The sequence below is a fragment of the Uranotaenia lowii genome, chromosome 2, assembly GCF_029784155.1.
Source record: "Uranotaenia lowii strain MFRU-FL chromosome 2, ASM2978415v1, whole genome shotgun sequence".
Classification (NCBI taxonomy): Eukaryota; Metazoa; Arthropoda; class Insecta; order Diptera; family Culicidae; genus Uranotaenia; species Uranotaenia lowii.
In genome coordinates this window covers 404,068,794-404,086,365 of record NC_073692.1, presented here as the reverse complement: position 1 = coordinate 404,086,365, position 17,572 = coordinate 404,068,794, and the positions used below count along the sequence as shown (strand labels likewise).

The 17,572-nt window shown below is 30.6% G+C and overlaps 2 protein-coding genes across 3 annotated transcripts in view; one reads left to right on the top strand and one right to left on the bottom strand.

Annotated features, from left to right (window-relative positions):
• The window catches only part of LOC129747268 (cytochrome b5 reductase 4), a 257,924-nt gene that overhangs the window by 29,347 nt on the left and 211,005 nt on the right, over window positions 1-17,572 (top strand). The window lies entirely within an intron of this gene.
• LOC129747269 (fatty-acid amide hydrolase 2) overlaps window positions 9,767-17,572 on the bottom strand; it is a 65,193-nt gene continuing 57,387 nt past the window's right edge. The window contains exon 6 of the mRNA XM_055741384.1: window positions 9,767-10,746. Coding sequence (XP_055597359.1) covers window positions 9,956-10,746 — 791 coding nt within the window. The 3' untranslated portion in view covers window positions 9,767-9,955. The remainder of the gene's footprint in view (window positions 10,747-17,572) is intronic.

The window sequence follows — 17,572 nt, the reverse complement described above, 5'->3', positions numbered from 1 at the left end:
TACTAAAATGACTAAAATGACTAAAATGACTAAAATGACTAAAATGACTAAAATGACTAAAATGACTAAAATTACAAAAATGACTAAAAATACAAAAATGACTAAAATGACAAAAATTACAAAAATTACAAAAATAACAAAAATTACAAAAATTACAAAAATTACAAAAATGACAAAAATGACAAAAATTACAAAAATTACAAAAATTACAAAAATTACAAAAATTAAAAAAATTACAAAAATTACAAAAATTACAAAAATTAAAAAAATTACAAAAATTACAAAAATGACAAAAATGACAAAAATGACAAAAATGACAAAAATGACAAACATGACAAACATGACAAAAATGACAAAAATGACAAAAATGACAAAAATAACAAAATTGACAAAAATGACCAAAATGACAAAAATGACAAAAATGACAAAAATGACAAAAATGACAAAAATGACAAAAATGACAGAAAAAAGCAAAAATGACAAAAATGGCAAAAATTACAAAAATGACAAAAATACCAAAAATGACAAAAATGACAAAAATGACAAAAATGACAAAAATGACAAAAATGACAAAAATGACAAAAATGACAAAAATGACAAAAATGACAAAAATGACAAAAATGACAAAAATGACAAAAATGACAAAAATGACAAAAATGACAAAAATGACAAAAATGACAAAAATGACAAAAATGACAAAAATGACAAAAATGACAAAAATGACAAAAATGACAAAAATGACAAAAATGACAAAAATGACAAAAATGACAAAAATGACAAAAATGACAAAAATGACAAAAATGACAAAAATGACAAAAATGACAAAAATGACAAAAATGACAAAAATGACAAAAATGACAAAAATGACAAAAATGACAAAAATGACAAAAATGACAAAAATGACAAAAATGACAAAAATGACAAAAAAGGCAAAAATTACAAAAATAACAAAAAAAAGCAAAAATGACAAAAATGACAAAAATGACAAAAATGACAAAAATGACAAAAATGACAAAAATGACAAAAATGACAAAAATGACAAAAATGACAAAAATGACAAAAATGACAAAAATGACAAAAATGACAAAAATGACAAAAATGACAAAAATGACAAAAATGACAAAAATGACAAAAATGACAAAAATGACAAAAATGACAAAAATGACAAAAATGACAAAAATGACAAAAATGACAAAAATGACAAAAATGACAAAAATGACAAAAATGACAAAAATGACAAAAATGACAAAAATGACAAAAATGACAAAAATGACAAAAATGACAAAAATGACAAAAATGACAAAAATGACAAAAATGACAAAAATGACAAAAATGACAAAAATGACAAAAATGACAAAAATGACAAAAATGACAAAAATGACAAAAATGACAAAAATGACAAAAATGACAAAAATGACAAAACTGACAAAAATGACAAAAATGACAAAAATGACAAAAATGACAAAAAAGACAAACATGACAAAAATGACAAAAATGACAAAAATGACAAAAATGACAAAAATGACAAAAATGACAAAAATGACCAAAATTACAAAAGTGACGAAAATTACAAAGTGACATAAATGACACAAATGACAAAAATGACAAAAATGACAAAAATGACAAAAATGACAAAAATGACAAAAATGACAAAAATGACAAAAATGACAAAAATGCCAAAAATGACAAAAATGACAAAAATGACAAAAATGACAAAAATGACAAAAATGACAAAAATGACAAAAATGACCAAAATTACAAAAATGACGAAAATTACAAAGTGACATAAATGACACAAATGACAAAAATGACAAAAATGACAAAAATGACAAAAATGACAAAAATGACAAAAATGACAAAAATGACAAAAATGACAAAAATGACAAAAATGACAAAAATGACAAAAATGACAAAAATGACAAAAATGACAAAAATGACAAAAATGACAAAAATGACAAAAATGACAAAAATGACAAAAATGACAAAAATGACAAAAATGACAAAAATGACAAAAATGACAAAAATGACAAAAATGACAAAAATGACAAAAATGAAAAAAATGACAAAAATGACAAAAATGTCAAAAATGACAAAAATGACAAAAATGACAAAAATGACAAAAATGACAAAAATGACAAAAATGACAAAAATGACAAAAATGACAAAAATGACAAAAATGACAAAAATGACAAAAATGACAAAAATGACAAAAATGACAAAAATGACAAAAATGACAAAAATGACAAAAATGACAAAAATGACAAAAATGACAAAAATGAAAAAAAATGACAAAAATGACAAAAATGACAAAAATGACAAAAATGACAAAAATGACAAAAATGACTAAAATGACTAAAATGACTAAAATGACAAAAATGACAAAAATGACAAAAATGACAAAAATGACAAAAATGACAAAAATGAAAAAAAATGAAAAAAAAATGACAAAAATGACAAAAATGATAAAAATGACAAAAATGACAAAAATGACAAAAATGACAAAAATGACAAAAATGACAAAAATGACAAAAATGACAAAAATGACAAAAATGACTAAAATGACTAAAATTACAAAAATGACTAAAAATACAAAAATGACAAAAATGACAAAAATTACAAAAATTACAAAAATAACAAAAATTACAATAATTACAAAAATTACAAAAATTACAAAAATAACAAAAATGACAAAAATTACAAAATACAAAAATTACAAAAATTACAAAAATTACAAAAATGACAAAAATGACAAAAATGACAAAAATGACAAAAATGACAAAAATGACAAAAATGACAAAAATGACAAAAATGACAAAAATGACAAAAATGACAAAAATGACAAAAATGACAAAAATGAAAAAAAATGACAAAAAGGTCAAAAATGACAAAAATGACAAAAATGACAAAAATGACAAAAATGACAAAAATGACAAAAATGACAAAAATGACAAAAATGACAAAAATGACAAAAATGACAAAAATGACAAAAATGACAAAAATGACAAAAATGACAAAAATGACAAAAATGACAAAAAAGGCAAAAATTACAAAAATAACAAAAAAAAGCAAAAATGACAAAAATGACAAAAATACCAAAAATGACAAAAATGACAAAAATGACAAAAATGACAAAAATGACAAAAATGACAAAAATGACAAAAATGACAAAAATGACAAAAATGACAAAAATGACAAAAATGACAAAAATGACAAAAATGACAAAAATGACAAAAATGACAAAAATGACAAAAATGACAAAAATGACAAAAATGACAAAAATGACAAAAATGACAAAAATGACAAAAATGACAAAAATGACAAAAATGACAAAAATGACAAAAATGACAAAAATGACAAAAATGACAAAAATGACAAAAATGACAAAAATGACAAAAATGACAAAAATGACAAAAATGACAAAAATGACAAAAATGACAAAAATGACAAAACTGACAAAAATGACAAAAATGACAAAAATGACAAAAATGACAAACATGACAAAAATGACAAAAATGACAAAAATGACAAAAATGACAAAAATGACAAAAATGACAAAAATGACAAAAATGACCAAAATTACAAAAGTGACGAAAATTACAAAGTGACATAAATGACACAAATGACAAAAATGACAAAAATGACAAAAATGACAAAAATGACAAAAATGACAAAAATGACAAAAATGACAAAAATGACAAAAATGACAAAAATGACAAAAATGACAAAAATGACAAAAATGACAAAAATGACAAAAATGACAAAAATGACAAAAATGACAAAATGCCAAAAATGACAAAAATGACAAAAATGACAAAAATGACAAAAATGACAAAAATGACAAAAATGACCAAAATTACAAAAATGACGAAAATTACAAAGTGACATAAATGACACAAATGACAAAAATGACAAAAATGACAAAAATGACAAAAATGACAAAAATGACAAAAATGACAAAAATGACAAAAATGACAAAAATGACAAAAATGACAAAAATGACAAAAATGACAAAAATGACAAAAATGACAAAAATGACAAAAATGACAAAAATGACAAAAATGACAAAAATGACAAAAATGACAAAAATGACAAAAATGACAAAAATGACAAAAATGACAAAAATGACAAAAATGACAAAAATGACAAAAATGAAAAAAATGAAAAAAATGACAAAAATGACAAAAATGACAAAAATGACAAAAATGACAAAAATGACAAAAATGACAAAAATGACAAAAATGACAAAAATGACAAAAATGACAAAAATGACAAAAATGACAAAAATGACAAAAATGACAAAAATGACAAAAATGACAAAAATGACAAAAATGACAAAAATGACAAAAATGACAAAAATGACAAAAATGACAAAAATGACAAAAATGACAAAAATGACAAAAATGACAAAAATGACAAAAATGAAAAAAAATGACAAAAATGACAAAAATGACAAAAATGACAAAAATGACAAAAATGACTAAAATGACTAAAATGACTAAAATGACAAAAATGACAAAAATGACAAAAATGACAAAAATGACAAAAATGACAAAAATGACAAAAATGAAAAAAATGACAAAAATGATAAAAATGACAAAAATGACAAAAATGACAAAAATGACAAAAATGACAAAAATGACAAAAATGACAAAAATGACAAAAATGACAAAAATGACTAAAATGACTAAAATTACAAAAATGACTAAAAATACAAAAATGACAAAAATGACAAAAATTACAAAAATTACAAAAATAACAAAAATTACAATAATTACAAAAATTACAAAAATTACAAAAATAACAAAAATGACAAAAATTACAAAATACAAAAATTACAAAAATTACAAAAATTACAAAAATTACAAAAATTACAAAAATTACAAAAATTACAAAAATTACAAAAATTACAAAAATTACAAAAATTACAAGCATGACAAAAATGACAAAAATGACAAAAATGACAAAAATGACAAAAATGACAAACATGACAAAAATGACAAAAATGACAAAAATGACAAAAATGACAAAAATAACAAAATTGACAAAAATGACAAAAATGACAAAAATGACAAAAATGACAAAAATGACAAAAATGACAAAAATGACAAAAATGACAAAAATGACAAAAATGACAAAAATGACAAAAATGACAAAAATGACAAAAAAAGCAAAAATGACAAAAATGGCAAAAATGGCAAAAATGACAAAAATGACAAAAATGACAAAAATGACAAAAATGACAAAAAAGGCAAAAATTACAAAAATAACAAAAAAGCAAAAATGACAAAAATGACAAAAATACCAAAAATGACAAAAATGACAAAAATGACAAAAATGACAAAAATGACAAAAATGACAAAAATGACAAAAATGACAAAAATGACAAAAATGACAAAAATGACAAAAATGACAAAAATGACAAAAATGACAAAAAAGGCAAAAATTACAAAAATAACAAAAAAAAAAGCAAAAATGACAAAAATGACAAAAATACCAAAAATGACAAAAATGACAAAAATGACAAAAATGACAAAAATGACAAAAATGACAAAAATGACAAAAATGACAAAAATGACAAAAATGACAAAAATGACAAAAATGACAAAAATGACAAAAATGACAAAAATGACAAAAATGACAAAAATGACAAAAATGACAAAAATGACAAAAATGACAAAAATGACAAAAATGACAAAAATGACAAAAATGACAAAAATGACAAAAATGACAAAAATGACAAAAATGACAAAAATGACAAAAATGACAAAAATGACAAAAATGACAAAAATGACAAAAATGACAAAAATGACAAAAATGACAAAAATGACAAAAATGACAAAAATGACAAAAATGACAAAAATGTCAAAAATGACAAAAATGACAAAAATGACAAAAATGACAAAAATGACAAAAATGACAAAAATGACAAAAATGACAAAACTTACAAAAATGACAAAAATGACAAAAATGACAAAAATGACAAACATGACAAAAATGACAAAAATGACAAAAATGACAAAAATGACAAAAATGACAAAAATGACAAAAATTACAAAAATGACAAAAATGACAAAAATGACAAAAATGACAAAAATGACAAAAATGACAAAAATGACAAAAATGACAAAAATGACAAAAATGACAAAAATGACAAAAATGACAAAAATGACAAAAATGACAAAAATGACAAAAATGACAAAAATGACAAAAATGACAAAAATGACAAAAATGACAAAAATGACAAAAATGACAAAAATGACAAAAATGACAAAAATGACAAAAATGACAAAAATGACAAAAATGACAAAAATGACAAAAAAGGCAAAAATGACAAAAATGACAAAAATGACAAAAATGACAAAAATGACAAAAATGACAAAAATGACAAAAATGACAAAAATGACAAAAATGACAAAAATGACAAAAATGACAAAAATGACAAAAATGACAAAAATGACAAAAATGACAAAAATGACAAAAATGACAAAAATGACAAAAATGACAAAAATGACAAAAATGACAAAAATGACAAAAATGACAAAAATGACAAAAATGACAAAAATGACAAAAATGACAAAAATGACAAAAATGACAAAAATGACAAAAATGACAAAAATGACAAAAATGACAAAAATGACAAAAATGACAAAAATGACAAAAATGACAAAAATGACAAAAATGACAAAAATGACAAAAATGACAAAACTTACAAAAATGACAAAAATGACAAAAATGACAAAAATGACAAAAATGACAAAAATGACAAAAATGACAAACATGACAAAAATGACAAAAATGACAAAAATGACAAAAATGACAAAAATGACAAAAATGACAAAAATGACAAAAATGACAAAAATGACAAAAATGACAAAAATGACAAAAATGACAAAAATGACAAAAATGACAACAATGACAAAAATGACAAAAATGACAAAAATGACAAAAAAGGCAAAAATGACAAAAATTACAAAAAAAGCAAAAATGACAAAAATGACAAAAATGACAAAAATGACAAAAATGACAAAAATGACGAAAATGACGAAAATGACAAAAATGACAAAAATGACAGAAATGACAAAAATGACAAAAATGACAAAAATGACAAAAAAGACAAAAATTACAAAAATGACAAAAATGACAAAAATGACAAAAATGACAAAAATGACAAAAACGGCAAAAAAGGCATAAATGACAAAAATGACAAAAGTGGCAAAAGTGACAAAAAAGACAAAATTTACAAAATTTACAAAATTTACAAAAATTACAAAAATTACAAAAAAGACAAAAATGACAAAAAAACAAAAATGACAAAAATGACAAAAATGACAAAAATGACAAAAATGACAAAAATGACAAAAATGACAAAAATGACAAAAATGACAAAAATGACAAAAATGACAAAAATGACAAAAATGACAAAAATGACAAAAATGACAAAAATGACAAAAATGACAAAAATGACAAAAATGACAAAAATGACAAAAATGACAAAAATGACAAAAATGACAAAAATGACAAAAATGACAAAAATGACAAAAATGACAAAAATGACAAAAATGACAAAAATGACAAAAATGACAAAAATGACAAAAATGACAAAAATGACAAAAATGACAAAAATGACAAAAATGACAAAAATGACAAAAATGACAAAAATGACAAAAATGACAAAAATGACAAAAATGACAAAAATGACAAAAATGACAAAAATGACAAAAATGACAAAAATGACAAAAATGACAAAAATGCCAAAAATGACAAAAATGACAAAATTGACAAAAATGACAAAAATGACAAAAATGACAAAAATTTAAAAAATTACAATAATTACAATTGATAAAAAAAATTGAAAATTACAAAAAATGGCAAAAAGGCATAAAAATTGACAATTGACAAAAATGACAAAAATGACAAAAATGACAAAAATTTAAAAAATTACAATAATTACAATTGATAAAAAAAATTGAAAATTACAAAAAATGGCAAAAAGGCATAAAAATTTCAAAAATGACAAAAATAAAAAAAAATGACAAAAGTGACAAATATGACAATTTGTCATTTGGACTAGAATGTCAAAAATAACAATTATGACAAAAATGAAAGAAATGAAAAAATAAAATTCAAAAATGACAAAAAAATGACATAAATGACATTTCATTCATACAAATATACTCTTTCTTAGTTAGCGAACAATAAAAAAATGGTTATACCTGTAAAACAATGAGATTATTACAAAGTAGCAAAAATTTGTTAAGAAATTTTTGAACTTCGATGTTTATAAAATCCATATTTCCCGGCTGCTCAACATTACTTACGAACTTGACAGATGAAATCAGACAACAGAATTCTTTTTGAACTGAGTGAAATGCTTAATTTTTTTGGCAGTTTGGAAATTTCTGGTTTTTTTCCATAATAGGGTGCTCCATTATGTCTAATCACGATGTTTATACAACCCAGCTCATTCCGGATGCCGTTTAAACAGCTGGTTTCTGCTGGGTTGTGTTGTTGTTTATAGCTTATCTTAAAACTTTGTGTATCGTGAACCTAGTTTTCGTAATTTTCCTGAAAATGAAAAACATTTTCCCGAAAAACTCGAAAATATCGTGCACAAATGTTGTACTATCCCCATGCTGAGTCAGATAGCGAAAACTGTAGAAAGAAGCATTGGAGCGGTTCGAAATACAATTCGGAAGCATGGAGAGGGAATCAGCTTCGTGGACAAAAAAGAATTGGGTGAAAAACGGGTCCGGTGGACAAAACTTTGGACCGGAAAGTCATGCGTGCTTACGTCAGTAAGAAGACTGCCCTCAGTTCGGGATGTGGACAAAAAAGTGGGATCGCCTCTCGGCATCGACCATCGTGCCAAGATAAGATTGGGTCTAAAGACTTATGAGAATCAGAAGAAATCGAAGCCGGGTCAAAAACTAGCTGCTTCCGTCAAACTAAGAGCTCTCAAATTATATGATCAACTCAAAATTTGACGACGACGAGATCTATTGCAAGTTTGATTACAAAAAACTTCTGGGTGACCGGTATTACACTGTTCGGGATGGCCAAAGTGTTGATGAGACGGAGATATTAATTTTTACAGAAAAAATCGGTGAAAATGCAATGGTTTGTCAAGCCATATGTAAGTGGGCATGCATTCCGAGCCGTTCGTGAAAACTGACACTTTTTTGGCCAGATTTGGCATAAGTTCATTACTGAAATGACTAGATGACTAACAAAGTCCAGATCGTACCGAATAAGATGAATCCGCCAAATTGTCCTCTAGCGAGACCGAATGCAACTTTTTAAGCCCGTACCAAATCGAATTTGAAAAAAACATTTGAAACCTTCAGATTCTATCGAAAACTTTGCAAAAGACTAATAAAGTGGTCAAAATCATTGCAAATCAGTCTGTGCTGAAGCTAATTACCAGTCTTCGATCAAAAATTAGATCGCTGGCCTACGATCTACTGCAATCTAATTTTTTTAATGGTTCACTGCAAAGAGAAGGGTATAGAGAACAAAAAGGTGAAAAAAAAATTGAAGTTGCTCTTAAATTGTGTTTATACTGTTCATTTTATATCGTGCTTAGACATCCTAAACATATAGCATTTTCGCATTTTTCCACTGGCACAGTAGCAAACCTTTACTTCGTAAACAAACAAAATCGTCACCCGGGACGATGCATATTAATTCTATGTTATGATCAAGCACTATGCGTAATATCATTCTCAATTGCTTTTTCGGCTGTCTGAACAAATCAGTACTAGTCAAATTTCCTTAAAATACAAAGTAGATACATTTCTTTCACTGTATAAAAAAATATGTTACATTTATAATGAACATTTCCGAGAAAACTTATTTGCCTAAGGGCTCAACAATCATCACCCGACCTAATCAGGTGCACAGTACGATGTAAAGTTGTAAAGGATCATTCGGTAGTGGTGGGATTGTACTTCGCTGTTCATGCTAAAACTTCCGGAGCAACCCATCCTCCGAAGGCTCGCTCCAGTTCACAGGCTACGGCAAGGCAGAGGCGATCTTGGTTCCGGTTTCCAACGACCTGCAGTCCGATGGGCAGTCCTTCTCGGCCCAATCCCAGGGGAACAGAAGTCGACGGCAGTCCCAGAACGTTGATGATTCCGGTGTAGCTGAAGTTCAGCGCCCTAATCAAGGGCTCATTATGGTACGGAGCTACCGTGGGATGGGTCGGATAGATGAAGACTCCGTTGTCCCCGAGCATGGCTTGGAACTCTTCCAAAAGATCGTCACGCATCTTAACCAAACCGTTGTACTTATCCGATCCATACTGGACGCCTTGCGATTCGAAAATAGCCGTCATAATACCAACGAAAGTGTGATTCGACTGCCACAAACACCACTTCAGCAGCTCCATGTACGGATTGATCCTGCCCTCCAAATTGACCAGCTGCGAATCGAACCCGGCCTCTTCCTTCGATTTCATATTGGCAAACCACATCGGAGCCGACTTGCGCAGCTTGTCGAAGTAAACCTTCCGTACGTCGGCCTTCACGGTGGTCCGGAAGTGGGCCATCGCCTTCTCGATCCCGTCCCGGATGTCGATATCGACGGGCGATACCAGATTGCCGCCGCCATCGTTCAGCTGGTAGAAGAACTTGACCTGCTTCAGATCGACCGGATCGTCCAGTCGCAGCTTGCCGACCACATCCGGTTCGGTGATGATCTTCATCATTGGCTTGAGATCGGTGGCGTACCGGCACATCGGACCGATGGCTGTAAACGAGAAAGAAATGCATTATTAAGTTTCAAAAACTTTGTGTCATTTTAATTAAAAAAAATTAATATACATAGCTATTTCCGTTATCTGGATTTGTTGCAATTAGTTTTGTTCGCCTATCTTTATTCAAGTCAAATTACTCCAAAACAGCCGATAAGTAAGTAATAAGTGAAGGCTCCTAGTAGTGAAGGCTCCTAGTAGTGAAGGCTCCTAGTAGTGAAGGCCCCCCTTCCAAATTCTAAGAAGCCAGTGAAGCCCTCGTTGAATCAAATGAAGGAATTCTATTGTGACGGAATATGTCTCATTGAAGTCACTGAGAAAAAATTGGACGAACTTGCTTAGAGAAAGTTTCTAAATTCATTTGGGGGACGCAGCCTATTTCAAGCTTATACCAAACTCAAATCAATCCTCAGTTCCTCCGCCAGACAGAAACTTGGCATCCCCAAATGCTATGCTTGATAAGAGGAAGATCCGCGAACGAGATGTAGCCTTGAGCCACAAAGTGGTCATAAGAGTTTAATTAGTTAACGACTTGTTTATGCATGAACTAGTTTACAGCTCAACTGCCCCTTCTCCCATAACAGTCCTTTAGATACTGATAGGAATTACTAACAATAGGAGACCAAAAAACAGACAGTGTACGGCTGAGTGATTTCGAGTAGTTAGACCAATACTAACATCCTTCGAACGCAATATAAAATAGCAACAGATCCTTTTCTGCAATTTCACGTCACCTTCAGGTTGATCGCCAAGTTTGTTTGTGTGTAATCTCATCTCAGAAAATCTGAACACAAAAGAAAATCTGAACAAATTTGAAACGAAAAACTGATAATCTATTCATATCTATTCATGTTAACTCTTATAAAAAGGTCAGGTTACAATAGTGATTGATATATTGGATTATCCATCCGTCATATTGGCAACACTTCCCTAATGATTTCCTATCTGTTTAATTAGCAACAATTCCAGTGAACACAACGAATTCACTCTCCGTCGATTCTAGAACAATAGCGAATTGACGTTCTCTCTCACTTGCGACTCTCTATTATTGTTTACATTCGCCACGCGGTTCGTCAGTCCAGATTAATCGCCGCGGTGTCAATTTCGGTTGTCGCGAGTGTGTTTCAACATATACAACAACTAAGACAACAACTAAATATTTCTTCCTGTTCGTCACCTGAAAGATTGTTAGATTCTGCAAAACGCATTGTACCGATTTTCAGAATGTTGCAGAAACTATGGATTGAAAATTAACGCATCGAAATGTAGCGTTATTTCATTTTCTCGGAAAACATCGAACATAATCTATGAGTATAGCCTCGAAAACAGCTTGATCATTACTAGGAAGACGTCGGTAAAAGATCTTGGAGTGGAGATAGATAGAGAACTGAATTTCTCTAAGCACATAGAGCAAGTGGTAGCCAAAGCAAATTCAATGTTTGGAATGGTCAGCAGAATTTGTAATGAATTAAATGACCCGTATACTTTAGTTTCAATTTATGTCGGGTTGGTGCGGACTTCAATTGAGTACGGCAGCATTGTTTGGCAACCGTACTACAACGTTCACATCAATAGACTGGAGAGAGTCCAAAAGAAGTTTCTCAAATACGCGCTAAGAAACCTTGGATGGCAAGAGGAAATGCCGGTTTATCGAGCCCTGTGCATGCTGGTCGGACTGGATTCGCTTGAGAATCGCAGGAAGTTAATTGACGCGTTGTTTTTGAAGAATTTGACAAGTGGAAGGTATTATTTGCCGTACTTGTTCTCACAGATATCTCCCAACGAAAGACGCAATAGTTTGCGCAGCATAAAGCCGATCCAGCTATCAAACAGGATCCAAAATTACGCAAGAAACGAGCCAATGTACAGGATGATGGCGCTTTACAACGCATATGCAGAAGAAATTAACTTGAATATGTCCAGAAACCGAATTAAAGCTAGTATTAAGAAGTGTTTTACTACAAATTAAAGTGTGGTCGATGTTTTTAAAGTTCAGACTCAGATAAAAGGCTTAGGCTAGGATCATTAATAAATAAATAAATAAATAAATAAATAAGACGAATGCTATGTTGCAAGTAAGAGATCATACTCGCGCTCCATTACGCTACAGTGAAATATCCACGAACAACGTCATCTCCTGTATTTATATACTCATTTGTGGTCTCTCTTGAGGTTTGACCTGTTCACTTTCGACTCTAGGTTTAAAATTTCCACTTGACTAGGGTGCTTCTGTCCATAACGCCCTTGCGGGGTAAAACGCCAGCGACTATATTTTGTTAAATTTTGGAGATTTGCGATGTTTTTAGAGGATTCTTTTCACACAAAAGTGTTCTTAAAACCAATACCTTGTAATTTTTATAAAAATGGTTACCAGATATTCATTAAAATACAAATAACAATTAAATTAAATTTTGAGGTGGCTATCCATCACTTAAGTTGTAAAAAGTGATCAAATGAAATAGGTTTTTACACCAAGATAATTGCTTAAAACATCCTCACCATTGATTGTATTGATAGTTCAAATTATATATTTGAATTATCAATTGATTAAAAACTGTGGTAAATTCTTGTTTTATGGTAAACTGAAGACATATTAAATTTTAAATATCCGATCAAAATGCCCCCATGAATTTATGGACAAATCGCCCTCCTCTCAAGGTGCTGTTCGGTAAGATGTAAACAAAACCACGTGTTTTATTCTAAATTTTGAACTGCAGTTTTCCATGAATACAGAACGATTATTGAAAAGATATTTCGATCTTCTTCTTTGCTTAGTCCTAAATTATCATTAGGATGCATAATAATTATAACTTTCGATCGGATTTGAGTAAAAAACGTGCACAGAAAATCGAATCGGTTCTCTAAATTTGTCGCCAAAAGCAGCAGAAAAATTTGGTAGAAACTGACACAGTTCAAAATAAAGTCAAGAATTTCAAAATTTTTCATTTTTTCATTGGGAAATGTTAACAAACCATTTGTTTTTATGTGTAGATAAACTTGAAAAAAATATTTTTTGCACTTTTTTCCGAATCAAATAACAGAATTAATTTATTTTCACTGCGAATATTGTGTTGTTTTCGAGTCGTTTTGATCCAATGTTTTGGAGCATCATTTGCCTACACTAGGGCGTTTAACATCCAATAATTTCAAAGGTTGCTTTTAAAGGCGTTTGTAAAAAATCGAATATTTTCATAGTTTTTACAATAAAAAGTAATATTTTTGACAGAATATGAGTAGAAGATAGAAATACGAAGCACATGTTGCAATTTATTCGGGTGTTCAGCTTACGTATTCAGCATACTCGGTCATTTCCCTTAGCAGGTGCATATTCCCCCGAAATACCCTACTCGAGACATCCATCCGTATTTCGTTACTTCTCGGGTGGAATCAGTCGAAAAGCTGCAACACGAACTGCTACTTCATACGTTTGGTTATCAAGAGAGGCAATAGAACTTGCTGAAGTACTACGGAAATGTAAAAAAAGGGCGAAAACTGCTTTATGTATCGTTTTGAATGCAGTTACCTGTGTCATAGCGAAAATTCTACCCTATTAAGAATTTCGTGTCAATTTAGGACTTCTTTTGCCACGGATTTGATTAACATTCGGAATTATGTAGGAAAGTCTTGAATGATTAATTGGCAGCAACTGTCACCGGCCGTGGCTTAGAGGATAGCATTCAAGTCTTCTAAGCCATAGTTCATGAGATCTGGTCTGGTGGTTTTAGCATCCGTAAGATGCTAGCCATAACATCCTTGAAAGATATCTGCCATAGAGTTAAGGAAATAAAATCTCTTCAAATAAACTTAAAGTTTCACTGAAATCCTATTCTATCCTGTTTGTTTTAAAAAGAAACTGTAAGATAGCTCAGAAAAAAAGAAAAGCGGCTTGTCGTCTTCTACAAAACCTAGAAGGATGCATTTCGAAGCAGTTTTTCTTCATGTCTTCGGTCTAACTCCGCTAAGGCTTATAATTTCTGAAAGAGCACGTAGAGAAGCTTGAAGTCCACAATGATACAAGGTACTGTTGGTGACAAATAGAAATGTTTTGCCGGACAAGATTGCTATTGCAGTAGCGATTCGATGTCTTCAATCTTTACATTGCACTATGGGACAGCCCCATACAATGAGGCGGCAAAAAGTATATTTTTGCTATTTATGAACTTTTTTTGAAGATGAAATGAGCTGTTTACATTCGAAACCCAATATAAACTATTTTCGGCTTTGGTTTTACATGTGTGCTCAGAAAGGACAATAAAATTGGAACAATAACTCGTAAAAATGCATAGTGTAGTTTTGAAACAATAATTGTTTAAATAAACTTATTTCGGAAACGCGTGCATATTTTTAAGTTCTGTGTTCACAAAAAATATTTGAGAGATTAAAGCAAAACCACTCATTGTATTTTTGTTCAATATTATTCAGTTTTGTATGAAGAATTAATGAGTACACGCAAAAAAATGCAGAATAATATTTTTATAATTTTTGGGAAATAAGTAGTTTTTAAAAAATCTCAGTTATTTCTACAGATATCAAAATTCTATCGTAACTTTTGGTCACAATCAACTTCCTGCACGTTATGAATAATGTTTGCTCAATGATGTTTAACATAAAACATACTATATCTCCAAAATGGGTAAAAATTACCCATTTTTAGTTTTTCTTATAACTTTGAAGGATGCAAATATATGCAACTTTTTTTTCTTGCATTCGAGTTATTCGATCTTTAGCTATGTTTAAAAGTCAAAAAAAGTTTTGGGAAACGTAAGGCTTTTTTCTTAGAGACCAAAATGTGTAAACCTTTCGAGTAAATCATTAAATTACTCATTTTTTACACTTTTTTGTTAACCGTGTAAAAATGAAAAATAATATGAATAGAAGCTTAGAAAATAAGCTTTCTAACGATGTATTGGAAGTTGGTGTAGCATTTCATTTAAAGGAGAAAAGTTGATTTGAATATTATTGGATCTAAATTATATTTTTCAAAATTTTCTAAGTCTGATGTCTGTGAAACGATAAATGCTTATGCTTACGATCTGAAAAATCGAGGATATCTTAGTTGAATATAAAGCTACAAACTGGTGTATGACAAATACCATTACGATGAAGTTAATTTTTGACTTTTTGCCGCCTCAAACCCCATAGTGCATTGTCCGCAGTGAACATCGCAGGGAAAAGGGGTATGTCACTGGCCGAGAATACCTTCAAGGTAAGGCGCGAGCGGTTAAACGATCGATAAATCTTGCTAGGAAATAGACCCGCTAGGGTGACGTGGATGCATGAAAAGTGACTCCTGGTCGTAATACCTCGCGATGGGTGTGGCAGATCTCGAGTAGTTGAAATGAAAAATTAGTTCTTCAGTCATTACGAGGAAAGGTCGGGCTTTAAATTTTTTTTTCATCTGCTTACGGCTTGGAACTATTTTCACAACAGTTTATCTGAGACCCAACCTTAAGTGAAGCAAAACGTTTTGATAGATATTTTTTTTAGTTGTTAACCACAGATGATAAATCCAGGTTTACGGATTGTATTCCAAGGCACGGCAAGCCATCGCGGCCCCCCAGATTGCAACTCTGGGTCCATAGGTAGTACAATGGAAAGACTCGTGATATACCTCCTACTCCCTAAACCACCTTAAGCCGCAGACCTAGTTCCCACTTCGAACTGTTCAACACACTATCCTTCAGTAGTGGGAGATCTATTCGCGCTAGTGCGCTTCAACTTAGAGCCTCCAAAGCAATACTCATAGACGAAACAGTTTTCACCAATAGCTCTCATCATCACGAATCAGAGTCTGAACTCTCCTCTAACGACTTTAGAATCGACATCTCCTCGCAATGACTTGAAATTCCCATACAACCCCTCCTCTTCGCGACTTGAGGCCTGATCTCTCCTCTTATGACTCGAGATTCGACCCCTCTTCGTATCCACTCGAAGTTGACGTTCACATACCTCTTCTTTTCACTCAAGGCCACGAACTCTTCTCTAGCGACTCGAGATCTGACCTCTCAGCTGCGCTTCTTGCGATACGCCATGCGACCTCTGAACTGGAAAAACCTTTTTGTTTAGAATTTTCCCAATCATATGAACAATTATGAAGCGAACAGCGCCCTCATCGGTGCAATGAAATCGTCCAAACGTTATCCGAGCACATTTACTTCAACGTTTCGAGGAATGTTTTCCTAAGAAAAGTTATAAGTGCCTTGAATACCCTGTAGTTAGACCTAAATATTTTGTTTTATTCTAATTTTATGTCATCGTTTGGTTCAATATGTGAAGTCAGACAACTTAGAGAGGCCGATTACCTTGGTCCATCAAATCAATATTATTTGACAAGTAAGTTCCGTCTTCTAGGTCAGTCAAGTTAATCTCGCCAGTCAAACCCTCCTTGACATTACAGTACATAATAGTCAGTTTGGTTTGTCAAGTACATTCCGTCAAGTATAAAAAAAAGATGTCAAGAAACAAGAATAGGACCGTCCAGGACCCTTAAAAACCACCAGATGATACATAGGTTGAGCTCATTTTTCTGGTCAACCAGGAGAGTCAGGTCGATGATCAAAATCACATGATCACTAGATACCTGAAACATGAAGACCAGATAACTCATTTAGACCAGTTACCTATGTACCACCAAAGGATGGTGGAGTGATACTTCCGTAACCGCCAACTACAGTATATGACCAGCGAGGGATTAGACACAGTAAGTGTCTCGGTAGGGGTTTCACAAGGATCGATACTTGACCCGGTATTGTGGAACATCGTCTACAACGAACTGTTGAGACTGCGTCTTCCCACGGTAGTGAGACTTTTGGGATTCTCCAA